This window comes from Tiliqua scincoides, chromosome 2 (genome assembly GCF_035046505.1).
Source record: "Tiliqua scincoides isolate rTilSci1 chromosome 2, rTilSci1.hap2, whole genome shotgun sequence".
NCBI lineage: Eukaryota > Metazoa > Chordata > Lepidosauria > Squamata > Scincidae > Tiliqua > Tiliqua scincoides.
The window spans coordinates 181,868,694-181,881,635 of NC_089822.1; the positions used below are offsets into that span (position 1 = coordinate 181,868,694).

The window sequence follows — 12,942 nt, forward strand, 5'->3', positions numbered from 1 at the left end:
TCCAAGGAACCTGAGTAGACATGCAGAAGGATCGGGCTCTCCGTGCGCCAGGGATTGCAGCCTTCCAAAACTTTTGCTAGTCATGAGAGCCCGATCCTACGCCAGTCTACTCCGAAGTCAGTCCCGTTATAGTCAATGGGGCTTACTCCCAGGAAAGTGTGGCTAGCATTGCAGCTCCCCCTCCCCTCCCCGGTTTCCACTCTGACCTAGGAAGGTGTTCCCTCCAAGGCAATCCTGCAGCCCGTTATAAAGCCATCAAGTAGTAAGCCGCCTGTGTTTGTGCAAGGGGGGTGCCGCCTGGAGCCTGCCTGGGGAGAGGACGGCACGGCACGGCACGGCCCGGCCCTCAAGCCAGCCTGGACATGGGAGTGACCGTGGAGGCACACACAGTTTACAGATACCCCTTCGAGCAGGTGGTGGCCAGTTACCTCCGCAAGGTAAACGGGGGAGGAGGAGGAGAGGGCTAGACAGCGCCCTCGCGGGCCAGGGAGCCTTGGCTTGGTGCCCCCTCAAGGCACGTAGGGCGCTCTGGGTTCACTTTGCACCGGGCAGCAGGCCTGATCGTGCTCAGCTCCGCTCCGCCCCGCCGCCTTGGCTGGAGATGTAGCCCAAGAACCCTGGCCCTCCCCCTGCCTTTGCTGGGGAGGAGAGGGGAGGGGAATGGCGGCGGGCGCAGCGCCCCCTCCTCTAGGCTGCTCCCTCCTTCTGCGTGGTCCTTGGCGCGCGCCCTGGACCTTCGGGTGGTCCCCCTGCAGTCGTTCCCCAGCTCGCCCTTCGTTTCGGTGGAACAGACTGCAGCCCCCACGCCTCTTGCTTCCCATAGTACGCTCTTCCACCCCTCCTTTACTCTCTGGTTGTGTGTGTGTGTGTGTGTGTGGGGGGGGAGTATTTCCACCCCCTTTTGGGCTTTGGTGGTTCTCTGGTGTGGGTGTGTGGAGCCTGCCAGCGCACCCTTCAGCCTCGGCTTCCCACCAGGTTTCTGTTTGCATGTGTTCTCCCCGCACGTTTTCTTTCCCCAAGCAGCTTCCAGGGTGGTGCATCTTTGGCTAGTTTTCTCTAAGAGCCGTTTGAGAAGTTGCACAGCATTGCCAAGATCTCTTTTCCAGTGTGACCTGATACCATGGAGGACAGAGCACCTGTACCTTTAACCATGGCAGTGGTTCTCAAACTTTGAGCGCCGGGACCCACTTTTTAGAATGAGAATCTATCAGGACCCACCGAAAGTGATGTCATGTCATGATGTAATGAAAGTGATGTCATGACATGGGCCACCTTGGGTCCCTTTGAGGAGAAAGGCGGAATATAAATAAATAATAAGTGACATCATCAAGCAGGAAAATTTTTTAACTATCCTAGGCTGCAATCCTACCCACACTTACCCAGGAGTAAGTCCCATTTACTATCATGGTTCAAAGCATATAAATAGTAGCTTGTTAAAAGTACAGGTCTGTCACATTTCACCAAATTCCCTTACATAGCATATAGCAAGTCTAATATATTAAAAATAAAATACACATTGAAATGAATGGGAACCCACCTCACAACCCACCTAGTGTGTCCCGACCCACTGTTTGAGAAACGCTTGTCTATGCACATTCCAGAGGACTTGGTGGGGAGGGGGAGATCATGGCAGGGCTAAATATAAACCAGCTAGTAAGCCGAACCAGTATTGTAACCAACTAGTAAGCTGAACCAGCAGTATTTATATACTGCTTTTCCATAACAACAAAAAATGGACCACTGCAGCAATACATTGTTGCTTAGGGCCAAGCTAGGTGTTGCCTTGGTAAGTGTAACTTTTCCTGACCTCCAAAACTGAAAAGCAGCATTAGGAGGTTGCAGTCTTCTGTGAGATGACCTGGAAATGTTTATGTTTAACCTTTCAATACGTTAAGCATTTCCTTTCCTGCTGGCTCTTTTGATTGCAGCCTTCCAAGGCAGTTTTTCAATGTGTAAAAACCAAACAAACAAAACCACATTCCGTGCATGTATATATGTAATGTCTAATTTGGCTTTTAATTCTGGTTCCTATGTGTGTGTTTCTATTCTTCCTTTGTTTTACTTGGAATACAACTTTAGAATTTGCTTAATTATAGATGTTCGTAGTATGCTGACACTGACTTTATTGCCCTCTAGCTGTGACTCTTTAGAAAGGAAACTGAAGTTTAAAAATAATTACTTGCATCTCTGTTTTTGACTTGGTATGGGAAAGGTCAATAACATCCCTGCCTTATTCAGGTTGTACAAAAGGGTAAGTTTTTTTTCAAGCAACCAGACTCTTCATTTTATGGACTTCTGCATCTCATGCAGAGTTTTACGTGCCTGCTGTAATTTGACTTCTTTCTATTTGTTGATGCTGAGGTTTCAATCCTGTACATCCTTTTCTGGGAGTAAGTACCATTAAAGAGAATGAGACTTACTTCTGAGTATGCATTTCTAGGATTGTGTCCTGAGTGTAAGAAGCAGGGGTGGACACCACCATATTGTGCAATGGTCCCTTGGCAAAATTACTGGACTGAGTGATGGATATTAGTAGTCCATCAATAGTTTAGCCTCTGACATTTTAAAAACACATCTTAAGAGCTTGTGAAATGCTGTGGCTGTGTGATGGGAAATGAGTCACACATCACCAATGTGCTATAAGCACCAGATACTAGCAAATAGGTGTCTATGGCATTTGCAGAACCACATTCTACCAATAAATTACTGTCAACTGGGGTTGGCACTAGAAATAATTTTTTCTCATGCAGCCCCCCCCCCCCAAAAAAAAAGTCTGGTTTGAGTACTGTCCACATCTGTCTCTAACCTGGAGAGCTTCTGGCTGTCAATTGAGACAATACTGAGCAAGATGGACCAATGGTCTGAGTGGGTAGAAGCCGAAGGCAGCTTCATATGGGCATTAGATTTATATACCACTTTCAGGTGTATACCATCTTCAAGGGGGCTTTCCCATGTAGAGTATGTTACCCTAATTCAGTTTTGAAGTCACTATGGCATGAATCAGTGTGGTCAGGTCTGATGGACTTGGGTACAGCTGAAGCTGGTTGAACCAGTGATGGTCGGTTTGATTGGCTAACTTGAGTAGAGATCACACTCTTCACAGAACACCAGAACCAGGGGACATCCAGTAAAATTGAGTGTTGGTAGAGTTAGGACAGACAAAAGAAAATATTTCTTTACTCATTGTGTGGTTGGTCTGTGGAACTCTTTGCCACAGGATGTGGTGATGGCATCTGGCCTAGATGCCTTTAAAAGGGGATTGGACAAATTTCTGGAGAAAAAATTCATTACGGATTCATACATGATGTGTATGTGCAACCTCCTGATTTTAGAAATGGGCTATATCAGATGCAAGGGAGGGCACCAGGCTGCAGGTCTCTTGTTATCTGCTGTGCTCCCTGGGACATTTGGTGGGCCACTGTGAGATAAAGGAAGCTGGACTAGATGGGCCAATGGCCTGATCCAGTGGGGCTGTTCTTATTTTCTTATGACATAGAGGGAGGTAGCAGATTGAGGTCTTGGGCCCAAACCTATCCAACTTTCCAGCACTGTTGTGGCTGTGACAATGGCGCATGAGCTGCATTTTGTGGTGGAGGGGCAGTAACAGAGGCCTCCTCAAAGTAAGGGAACATTTGTTCCCTTACCTAGGGGCTGTATTGCAGCTGTCCAGTGGTGCTGGAAAGTTGGCTAGAGTTGGACCCTCAGTCTTCATTACTCTGTTTCAGTGTCTTGGCAGATCTTCTCTACCTTTTCACTGCCAAATGTTTTTAAAATTTGTTAGTAAGTTGTATAATAGTCATGATGTGGCAGGTTTTTTGCCAACAAACATTTGTATCATTTGGCAATATTTTTGCACACCATCAAGAATAACTACTAGCATTAAAGGTTCTGTAATGAGACCTAGTGCTACGTCTTCTTACGGTGCGTAGTTTTCCTCGTTAATATGACTTGAGACAGTTGCTGAGAGCCTACAGTCTTCTTGTACTGCGGTCACTTGCTTGAAAACACCCCTTCGTGCAAATTGTCCCATGTTGGAACCTGCCAACTTGCGAAAGGCTAAACTAGAAGCATGTATCCTTCAAGTGCAAATATGCTGTAAAGCACTCCTGCGACAATTACCTCCAGACTGGCACTTGGCAGAGGCCAGTCGAAAGCTGCCTAGAACTCAGAACGGTGAGTCAGGGCAGGGGTGGGAGTGGGGCAGGAAGGGGTGGAGATGGTGGCAGACTCTGCCGCCATATCCTGACTCCCCTCCTGGCCCGGGAGACCCGACATAGGTCTCCTTGATTCTGCACCCACTCAATAGTGGGTGCTGATCCGAGGAGACCCATTGGGGCCTTCTGGGTCTTACACGAGGTAAAGGAGTGTAAGTCTTACCCTGAGAAGACCTGGCACAGCTTCCCAGCCCCACTAGATGCAATGGTTGCCATTTCGGCACAGCAGCCCTAGGCACTGGGAAGCATTGGATTGGGCTGCCCATTGTCTTGGGGGGGAGGGTGCCAAAATTGTATATGGCCCTGGGTGACAGAAGGCCTAGGTACAGTGGTATGTACTGAAGCATTTTTAAAAATTTATTATTTTTACTTTTGCATCTTTTTAGGCTTAGTGCAATTGCACACTTAAATATGTAAATACAGGTGGAACCTGTTTATCAGCAGATTTTTCATCCACAAATCTGACTCAGTACGGGTCCCCTGGACCCACATTGAGCCAGACTCTGCTTCACCTGAGTCCTCTGAAGGGAACTGGAGCACAACTCTGGTTTCCTCTGGAGAGTTTTCTGAAACCTGGAGAGGCAGCACATGTCTGCCCCGCTACTTCTACAGGCTTCAGAATGACCCAGAAAGGCAGAAAAAGCCACTTTTGGTTTCCTGAGGGAAACCATAAGTGACTTTTTCATATTAGGCATTCTGAGGCCTGGGAAAAGCCCTCCAGGCACTTCCCCAGGTCTCAGAATGCCTTATATGGAAAAAGGTCACTTCCAGTTTCTCCCAGGAAACCAGAAGTGGCATTTTTTTTGCCTCTCTGGGCCATTCTGAATTCTCTGGGCTGTTCTCAGTGGGCAGATGCGTGCTGCCTCTTTGGGCTTCAGAAAACTCTCTGGAGGATCCTGGAGCATAACTCTGCACATGCCTGATCTTGGAAGCTAAGCAGGGTCAGGCCTGGTTAGTACTTGGATGGGAGACCGCTTGGGAATACCGGGTGCTGTAGGCTTCTACCATAGTCTTTCGAGACTGAAGGTTGCCAACCACTACCAAAAGTGAAATCAAGTAACTTCATTCATTGTGATATATCAAACAGGTTTCTGTGAACTGTTGTGTTTTTTAAAAATGAAGGCATGACCAGACATACTTAAAGGCAACTACATTATAAATCAGATGTTCTTTCTGCAGGAAGCTACTTAATCTAGTCAGACAATTGCCATAAAGGCATCCATATGTTCCATGGAGGGCAGTGGTTTGAAAAATCATTTGTTCCACCTGTGTAGTTCTGACATACAGATGTTATACCTGAAGAAGCTACAGGCAAGCAGCTCCCATGACACTGTGGTGAAGGTGTGGATCTAATCCTGGCCTGAATCAGTACAAGGTGGTTTCTTTACGTCTTGATATCTGGTGTAAAAGGAGCCTGCCCTGTCCCTTGAAACAAGCTTTCAAAGTTGGCATTATAATGCATGTGATTCCTATTTGAAGCGAACTAAAAGATACCACTTTCTCATTGAAACTAGTAACCTGGTGAGCAATAGGTTTTAAAGACTATGACTGACTGAGCAAAGAAAGGCACAATACAATCTGCTCGCAATGTGGAAATGCAGTAATTCTAACCTGTAATACATGTTTTCCCCCCCACTCCCCCCCCCCACATGAGTGTCTTGTGGCACTTCAAAGGACTAACAAGCTTATTTCAGCATAGCATTCATGGACTGTCCATGAACATTTATACTGAAATAAAATTAAGCCTTTAGGTTTGCCACAGGACATTTTGTAGTGTTTACTACTATATACTAAGAAACACAGCCACCCCTCTGGAACTTGACTTGTTTATCATCATCGCATATTTCAGAATCTTATTATGGCAGGATCTGAGGAGGTTCATAATTTCTCAAGTTGACCACAAGATGGCATTAAATCATTTGGAAGGTGGTGAGTTTCTTAAAGAAGTTTGTATTTTTTTAAAAAAATTGTTCTAACTGTTCACCAGTAAAGTGAAGAACTTTCCACTGAGCTTGCTTATTTGTACAGTTCATCTATAAGTGTTAAAATCTACTAGACTGAAGTAATGTGCCTTTTAGACAGATGGCTTTCTTTTCTTTATAATCCCTCCCCCTTTACATATAAGCGAATTGTTATATTATGGAACTGAAACCCTGTGTTTTTTTGGTGTGGAAATGATACCGTTTACTTGTTTAACTCTCTTCTCTGTTCCTGTACCATTTCCAACTCAGCAAGACAGATGTAACTAAAGACGTTTGCCTCGAAACAGTAGATGTGGATGTGGCATTCGGTAGCTATATTTAAATTACATTGATGTAAATGGATTCCTATTATGTTGGGTTTGTGGGACTGAACATGCCTACGGGGCGGGGGTGTTCTGGGGAAGAAGGCATGGGGTCTTCTCTAATTCAGCTTAGCCAACTTCCTGTGAGTTTCATGCCATTTATACACAGTTGGTCATATGTGGCTTTATCACTCAAGAAAATTGAATACTGTTATTGTGCCCAAGGAAAATTGTTAAGGAATTGTACAGTTAGTATAGGTGATAATTAATGCAGGACAAGGACATGCAATATCCAGTGCTAAACCTTTTGAGAAATTTTGGAGGAAATTTCTCTTGCCTCCTAATTTTATTTTTACCTTAAGACTCCAACTGAATTTTGCCTAGTTTCTCCAGGTTATAATGAAATAACCTTAGGTGGATTACCCTAAAAATCCTGTTCTTCTTTCAGCCCAATCCTAACCAACTTTCCAGCTCTGATGCAGTCATAATGGAGTCCCCAGGCAAGAGAAAAATGTTCCCTTACCTCTGTGACTGCCCCTCCCACATAATGCGGTGTGTGCAATGTTGGCACAGCTGCATCAATGTTGCAAAGCTGGTTAGGATTGGACTGTCAAACTCTTAGGAACCTATGTCTTTGGAAAACCTTCATTTTTAGCAAAAGGAGATGAAAAGAATTCTAGCTCTATGACTACGACTGCTACTACTACCACTACCACTACTACAACAACAAAAATAGTATACCACAGATGTTAGATACTTGTAGGGGGAGGAACCCAGTACAGGTCCATCAACAGGTCAGTGAAGCGCAGTGGCATCACTAGGGTTCGTGTCACCCGATGTGGTATGCCAGCGCGCTACCCCCATGTAGTGGGCGGGGTAACACCCCAGGTGGTGGGTGTGGTGATGTACCATCACCCCGCCCCATTGGCTTTTTGGCTGTACCATTTGATAGAACAAAGATAGAACACATTCCACATGAAATTACGCATTGATTGATATATCAACATGCTGGTATTATTCCTCCAAATTATGATTTTAGTGATTTTGGTCACTAGCGGTGTCACCCCCCCAGGTGTCAACTTACTAACACCTTATTGCAACAGTTCTCAAACTTTTAGCACTAGGACCCACTTTTTAGAATGACAGTCTGTCCAAGACCCACCAGAAATGATGTCATGGTGGAAGTGACATCATCAAGCAAATTAAAATAAGTATAAATAATTAAAGTAAAACAAATAATTAAATAAGGGGGAGCCAGCCCTGCTCCACCAAGTGAATTTCCTCTGTAGTCTGCCTGCAATAACACACCCCCCTCCAAAATCAGTAAGGTTTTCAGCCCTACTCAGTGCCCAGTTCAATTTAAGAACTTCTGTTTAAACCAGATCACTGTCAGGATCCACCTGGCTTTGCAAGTCTCAAAAAGGTTCACTTTATCAGCTGAAGCCTCTGTTTTGATCCTTTTTAGTGGGGGGGGGGGGAAGAGGCTGCCTTCTGGAGCATTTGTTGAGCTCCAGTTCCATCAGATCAGGACCATTCTGGTGGCTTCACATTCCCCTTTGCCTGGCCTGACCACTGGCCAAGGCACGTTTGCTTACTTGTGAGTTAACGCAACCATGAGGCTTAGTTTTGCTTTCAGTAGGGGTCAATACATTTGTCTGCTTGGAGGGAGGGACCTCGTTCTCAGGTGTTTTTTTTGGCTGCATTCATTGGATCAGGACCATTCTGGTAGCTTTGGATTCCTCTTAGCCTGCCCTTTCTGACGGATTAAGGCAGGTTTGCCTACTCATGAGTAAATGCACGATACGGCTCATTTTCACTTTCCATAGGGATCCATGCATTTTTGTTCTCCGGTTTTTTGGCCATAACTTTTGATAGAAAGGAGATATTTCACTGTGGTTTTTTGCATTGCATTCCGCTTGAAATTCCGCATCCAACGGTATATATTATGATGGGGTTACTCCTGACCACCGTGATTTTAGCGCGTCACCCCCCAGTGTGCATCACCCCTCCGTGTACATCCCCCGGTGTGGCCCGCACCCCCCTAGTGATGCTACTGGTAAAGCGAAGCCTCATTTGCTTTAAAACAGGCATTGTTCTGTGGCTCATAGCAGTAAAACAACAATAAAATTTTACTGCTGTATATAACAGCCTGTGGCATTTCCAGACTTCGGGGAACAAAACAAAAACATGAGCTGTAGTTTAAGAACATTGGCTTAAGAAGGAAGGTCATAGTTCAGTGGCAGAGCGCATTCTTTGTACTTGGGACCTTTTGCTTGCAATAGCCAGTAAAGTTCTTGGGTAACAGGACTGGGAAAGAGTTATGCTTGAGACATCAAAGGGCTGTTGACAGAGTGGATAGTGTTGATCTAGATCAGGGGCCCAAACCCTGGCTTGGAGCCCACTTGTGACCTCAGGGGTTCCCAATCTGGCCCGCAGGGAGTCCCCAGTCTCCAATGAGCCTCTGGACACTTGCTGGAGCCCATGCTGGCCCGACGCAGCTGCTCTCAGTGTGAGGACAACTGTTTGACCTCTCACCTGAGCTGTGGAACGAGGGCTCCTTCCACTACTTGCTGTTTCAAGTCTGTGATGCAGCAGTTGCAGTAAAGGAAAGGCTGGCCTTGCTTTGTGCAAGGCCTTTCATAGACCTTGAGCTACTGCAAGTCCTTCATTCATTCATATAAGTTCCATCTCTGATATATTAATTTATGTAAATTTATTCAAATTTTAAGTGTAAATTAATTTATTTTCCTGGCCCCCAACACAGTGACAGAGAGATGATGTGACCCTCCTGCCAAAATGGTTAGACACCCCTGATCTAGATGGACCAATACTTTTAACTTGGTAAAAATGTTGCTTTGTACATTTGAATGTTCCAAACCCCTCCCTCCGTTTTGTGGAAATAAGCCTTAAACCCCTAAAAGTGGCAGCATCTTTTCTAGAAAAGGCCAAAGAAAATTCCAAGAAAGTTTAGGTGACTACGTGTTCAATGTAGGAAATTCCACATTAACTGCTCTATATTAAGATCATCTCAGTTAAAACAAAACAAAACAAAAAAAACCATTGCAAAACCAAAATATCCCAGAATTGGCCTGCCTCCGTTGGCAGTTTGGGACATTTGTTTTAAAGCGTGATAATGCTTGGTTTCCATTACTCTTGCTTTCTGTAGAGCAGTGGTTTTCAAACTCTTAGGGAGTTTGAAAACCGCTGTAAGTCCTTGCGGGGGGGAGGCAGCGGGGGGAAGGCAGTGGCACGATCCTCAGGATTGTGCCACTCAGGGGGCTGCAGGGGCTTGGGTGCACTTACTAGAGCCTCCTGCAGCCTCCTGGGGGTGCAGGGAGCCCTGCGCGACTGTCTGCAGGGCTCCTCGAAGCTGCAAAAAGTGAAAGTGAAAGCAAAAGCCATTGCTCCACTTTGACTTCTAAAGCATTGGCAAGCCCTGCAGACAGTCACCTGGGGGTCTGCAGGAGGCTCTGGTAAGTACAGCCAAATCCCTGCAACCCCCTGAATGGTGTGATTCTGGGGATTGCTCCAATGCCTCTTCCCCGCCCTCCTGGCTGCCTGCCCTCCTGGCTGGCCCCGCCCCTTAAGGGGGCAGAGGCCAGGGCCCACAGGCTTGGGCATTGCGATGCTCCAGTTTGAAAAGTCCTGCTGTAGAGTGAAGATTTGAGGGATATGTCTCATGGTTGCTTGTTCTGTAGGGCCATGGCTGGTTTTGTATTTACTTAAAGCTTTTCTTTCCATTGGAATGGGGTTTCCTGTGTATTTAAAAAAAATATCGTTTTTTTTTGGGTCTGGGGTACCTGAAATAATGTCCCTTTCTGAATGAACCTGCTTGTTTTCTGTGTTCATCATTAGAGGCTCTGCTTTATATTTCATAGCCCTTGGAGGCTTGTTCAGCAAAAGCAGGACAGGGCCTTTTCAGTGGGGGTCCCTTGGCTCTGGAATTTCTTCTCCTGTGACACCTGTCTCTTCCTGATGGTGTCTGCCTTTAAGTGAGCAGTGAAAACTTGTCAGTTTAGCTTCCCATCTTTCTGGTTTTGCACTGAAAGATCAACCCAGTAGCATGGGAACATACTCTGTATGTTTTTTACAGATCTGTTTCACTAGCTTGTCAATATATTTCTCCATTGTAACTTTCTGTAGTTTGCTGGGGAGAAACTGTTCCTGGATTTAAAGAGTATTATGTGGAAGCGGTAATACTGTTAATAGTTAAACTTTCCACCTACTAGCTTTTAACTCATCTCTGCTCTACTAGAGTGTGTACAGAATTGAGTCTATTTGTGGTTAAATACTTACAGTAGGTAATAGGATCTGCTATTTTGTGGAAGATTTATGCAAATGGCTTTTTTGTTTTTCACATGAATTGGGTCTTATGGACTGTAAGTTTCTTTGATAATGCAATTATACTATTACTGTACTTGCCATTTGAAAGCTGCAAGCTTTGTGGAAGCGTCAGACAACTGCCATATAAGACTGTTTTAAAATCTTCTACTTTGCTTAACAAGAAGTTTTCCTGCAGTGAATAAAATGCATGCAGCAACTAGTATCATGCTCTGAAATTCTACTTTTAGAAATACGTAAAATATTTTCAGTATGAATGGCAACAAATGGTGATAAAATCCAAATATACAATACATTGAACTACTGCCTTGAATTTAACTTTTACTGTTTCATTTGTCTGCTGATCTCCTCCATATGCTGCCTACTGCATTTCTCATACATTTACATTAGTCTACACTTAAGAGCTTTGTATATTATTATAGCTCAGTGAGATATCGCCATTTGGTTTGTTTTAAAATGTGTTAATGTGAACAGACACAAACGCAAATTGATTTGTGAAATCGCAAAGCGATTCAAGTAAAGGCGAACACCATGGTGGAAAACCAAGTCATGAGGAAAGGAATATGTCCCTAAAAGATGCCTCCTTAATCCAAGATAGTGAAACATGAGGGGTAGCAGGAAAAAAAAATCATTTTCTATTACCCTCCTTTGAACTGACCCTCAGTTTTATTGCGAACATGTATGTCACAGTTCTGTCTTTCAAGCTCTTGGTAAGATTTATACCATGGACCAAACACAAAGTAAGGGCTAATTGAGCAGCTCCAGGACAGCACACTGCCATCTGTGTGAACTAACTTACAATACACTTTATGTTAAGCTTTGTAACTAGTACCACAATATTCTTAGGCTGTCATGGTTACTGTACTGTATGAGGAGACAGGGCTCACAGCTTTTAAATGCATTTGTGCATTATATCTGCACGTTTCATTCTCTACAGTAGCCTAAAACACCAATTTGACTATGTTCAGTAAACAAATTTGGATAAATACCATACTTTCCCCTGCACCTCTTTTCCCTGTTGATTCATAAAGGTGCAACCAGGGGCAAGATGATAATTCTAGGAAAAAATAACAGCATTGTGCAGGTAACAATGGGCACTGAGAGATTCAAAACATACTGTACGTTCATGAAGGAGATATGACTATGTCACTTGAGAAGCAGAGATGTTAGTTTCCTGGTCCAAATTCTAAATAAAAAGAAAAGTCAAGAAGAAAAAGAGGTCAGACTTATAATTCAAAATTTAGCTTGAAGTTGAAAGAGGTACATTTATAAAGCTTGATATCAAATAGCCAGGCTTTCTCTTTCACAGTGTATTATTTTAAGTATATATAAAATAAAATTCAACAAAAAGCTAAGTTCCTCCCTGAAACCCTAAAAAAGGTTGTCAGCTGTTGCCCAATGATAAAAGAAGGGAGCTGTCCTTGTATCCCCAGAGAATTTAACATCGAAGCTGCCACCATAGAAAGGTTTTTCCTTTGTCACCACCAGCTGAACTTCTGCCTGTGGTAGAATGTGGAGGCAGATTTGTCCAAAAATACATTTTGTATGAGGAAGGCAGTTCATTAGGTACTCTGGTCCTAAGTTGTTTAGGAGTTTAAAACTAATAACCAACACCTTGGACTGCACCCAAAAAAACTGGCAGCCAGTGCAGTTGATCATGTCACTAGCAGAATGACATAATCATATCATCTGGCATCGGTCGGTAACTGTACAGCATTATTCTAAATCAGCTATTGTTTCTAAATGGTCTTAAAAGATAACCCCATTATCATGTAGACATTACTGTAGTCTACATCTACACTACTGTCGTAACCCATGTATAGGTAACTGCAGCGAGTTTTGAGTGAGACAGGAGAGGATGCATTTGGCACACCAATATTGGGCAAAGGTTCGCTAGACCACAGTTGCCATTGGTAATCAAGAACAGTGCGGCATCCAGGAGCATCTCCAAACTGTGAACCTCATTTTCCAAGGGGAGTGACAGTTCATAACCTGGATCACAAGTCTACTGGCTTGCGTCATTTTTTTTAGTCCTCATTTAGCTCATTACTAAAAGCGTGTATGTTGTAATAACAAAATAACACAAAATTCTGCTTTCTGCTC

At 44.2% G+C, this 12,942-nt stretch overlaps 1 protein-coding gene across 2 annotated transcripts in view; it reads left to right on the forward strand.

The window, feature by feature from the left end:
* Positions 1–259: 259 nt before the first annotated feature.
* Positions 260–12,942, forward strand: part of PRELID2 (PRELI domain containing 2) — a 61,890-nt gene continuing 49,207 nt past the window's right edge. For both annotated transcript variants that reach the window (XR_010793843.1, XM_066616791.1), the window contains exon 1: positions 260–437. Coding sequence is in view for 1 of the 2 variants with exons in the window: in XM_066616791.1 (XP_066472888.1) it covers positions 363–437 (75 nt within the window). In the remaining variant the exon portion in view is untranslated. The remainder of the gene's footprint in view (positions 438–12,942) is intronic.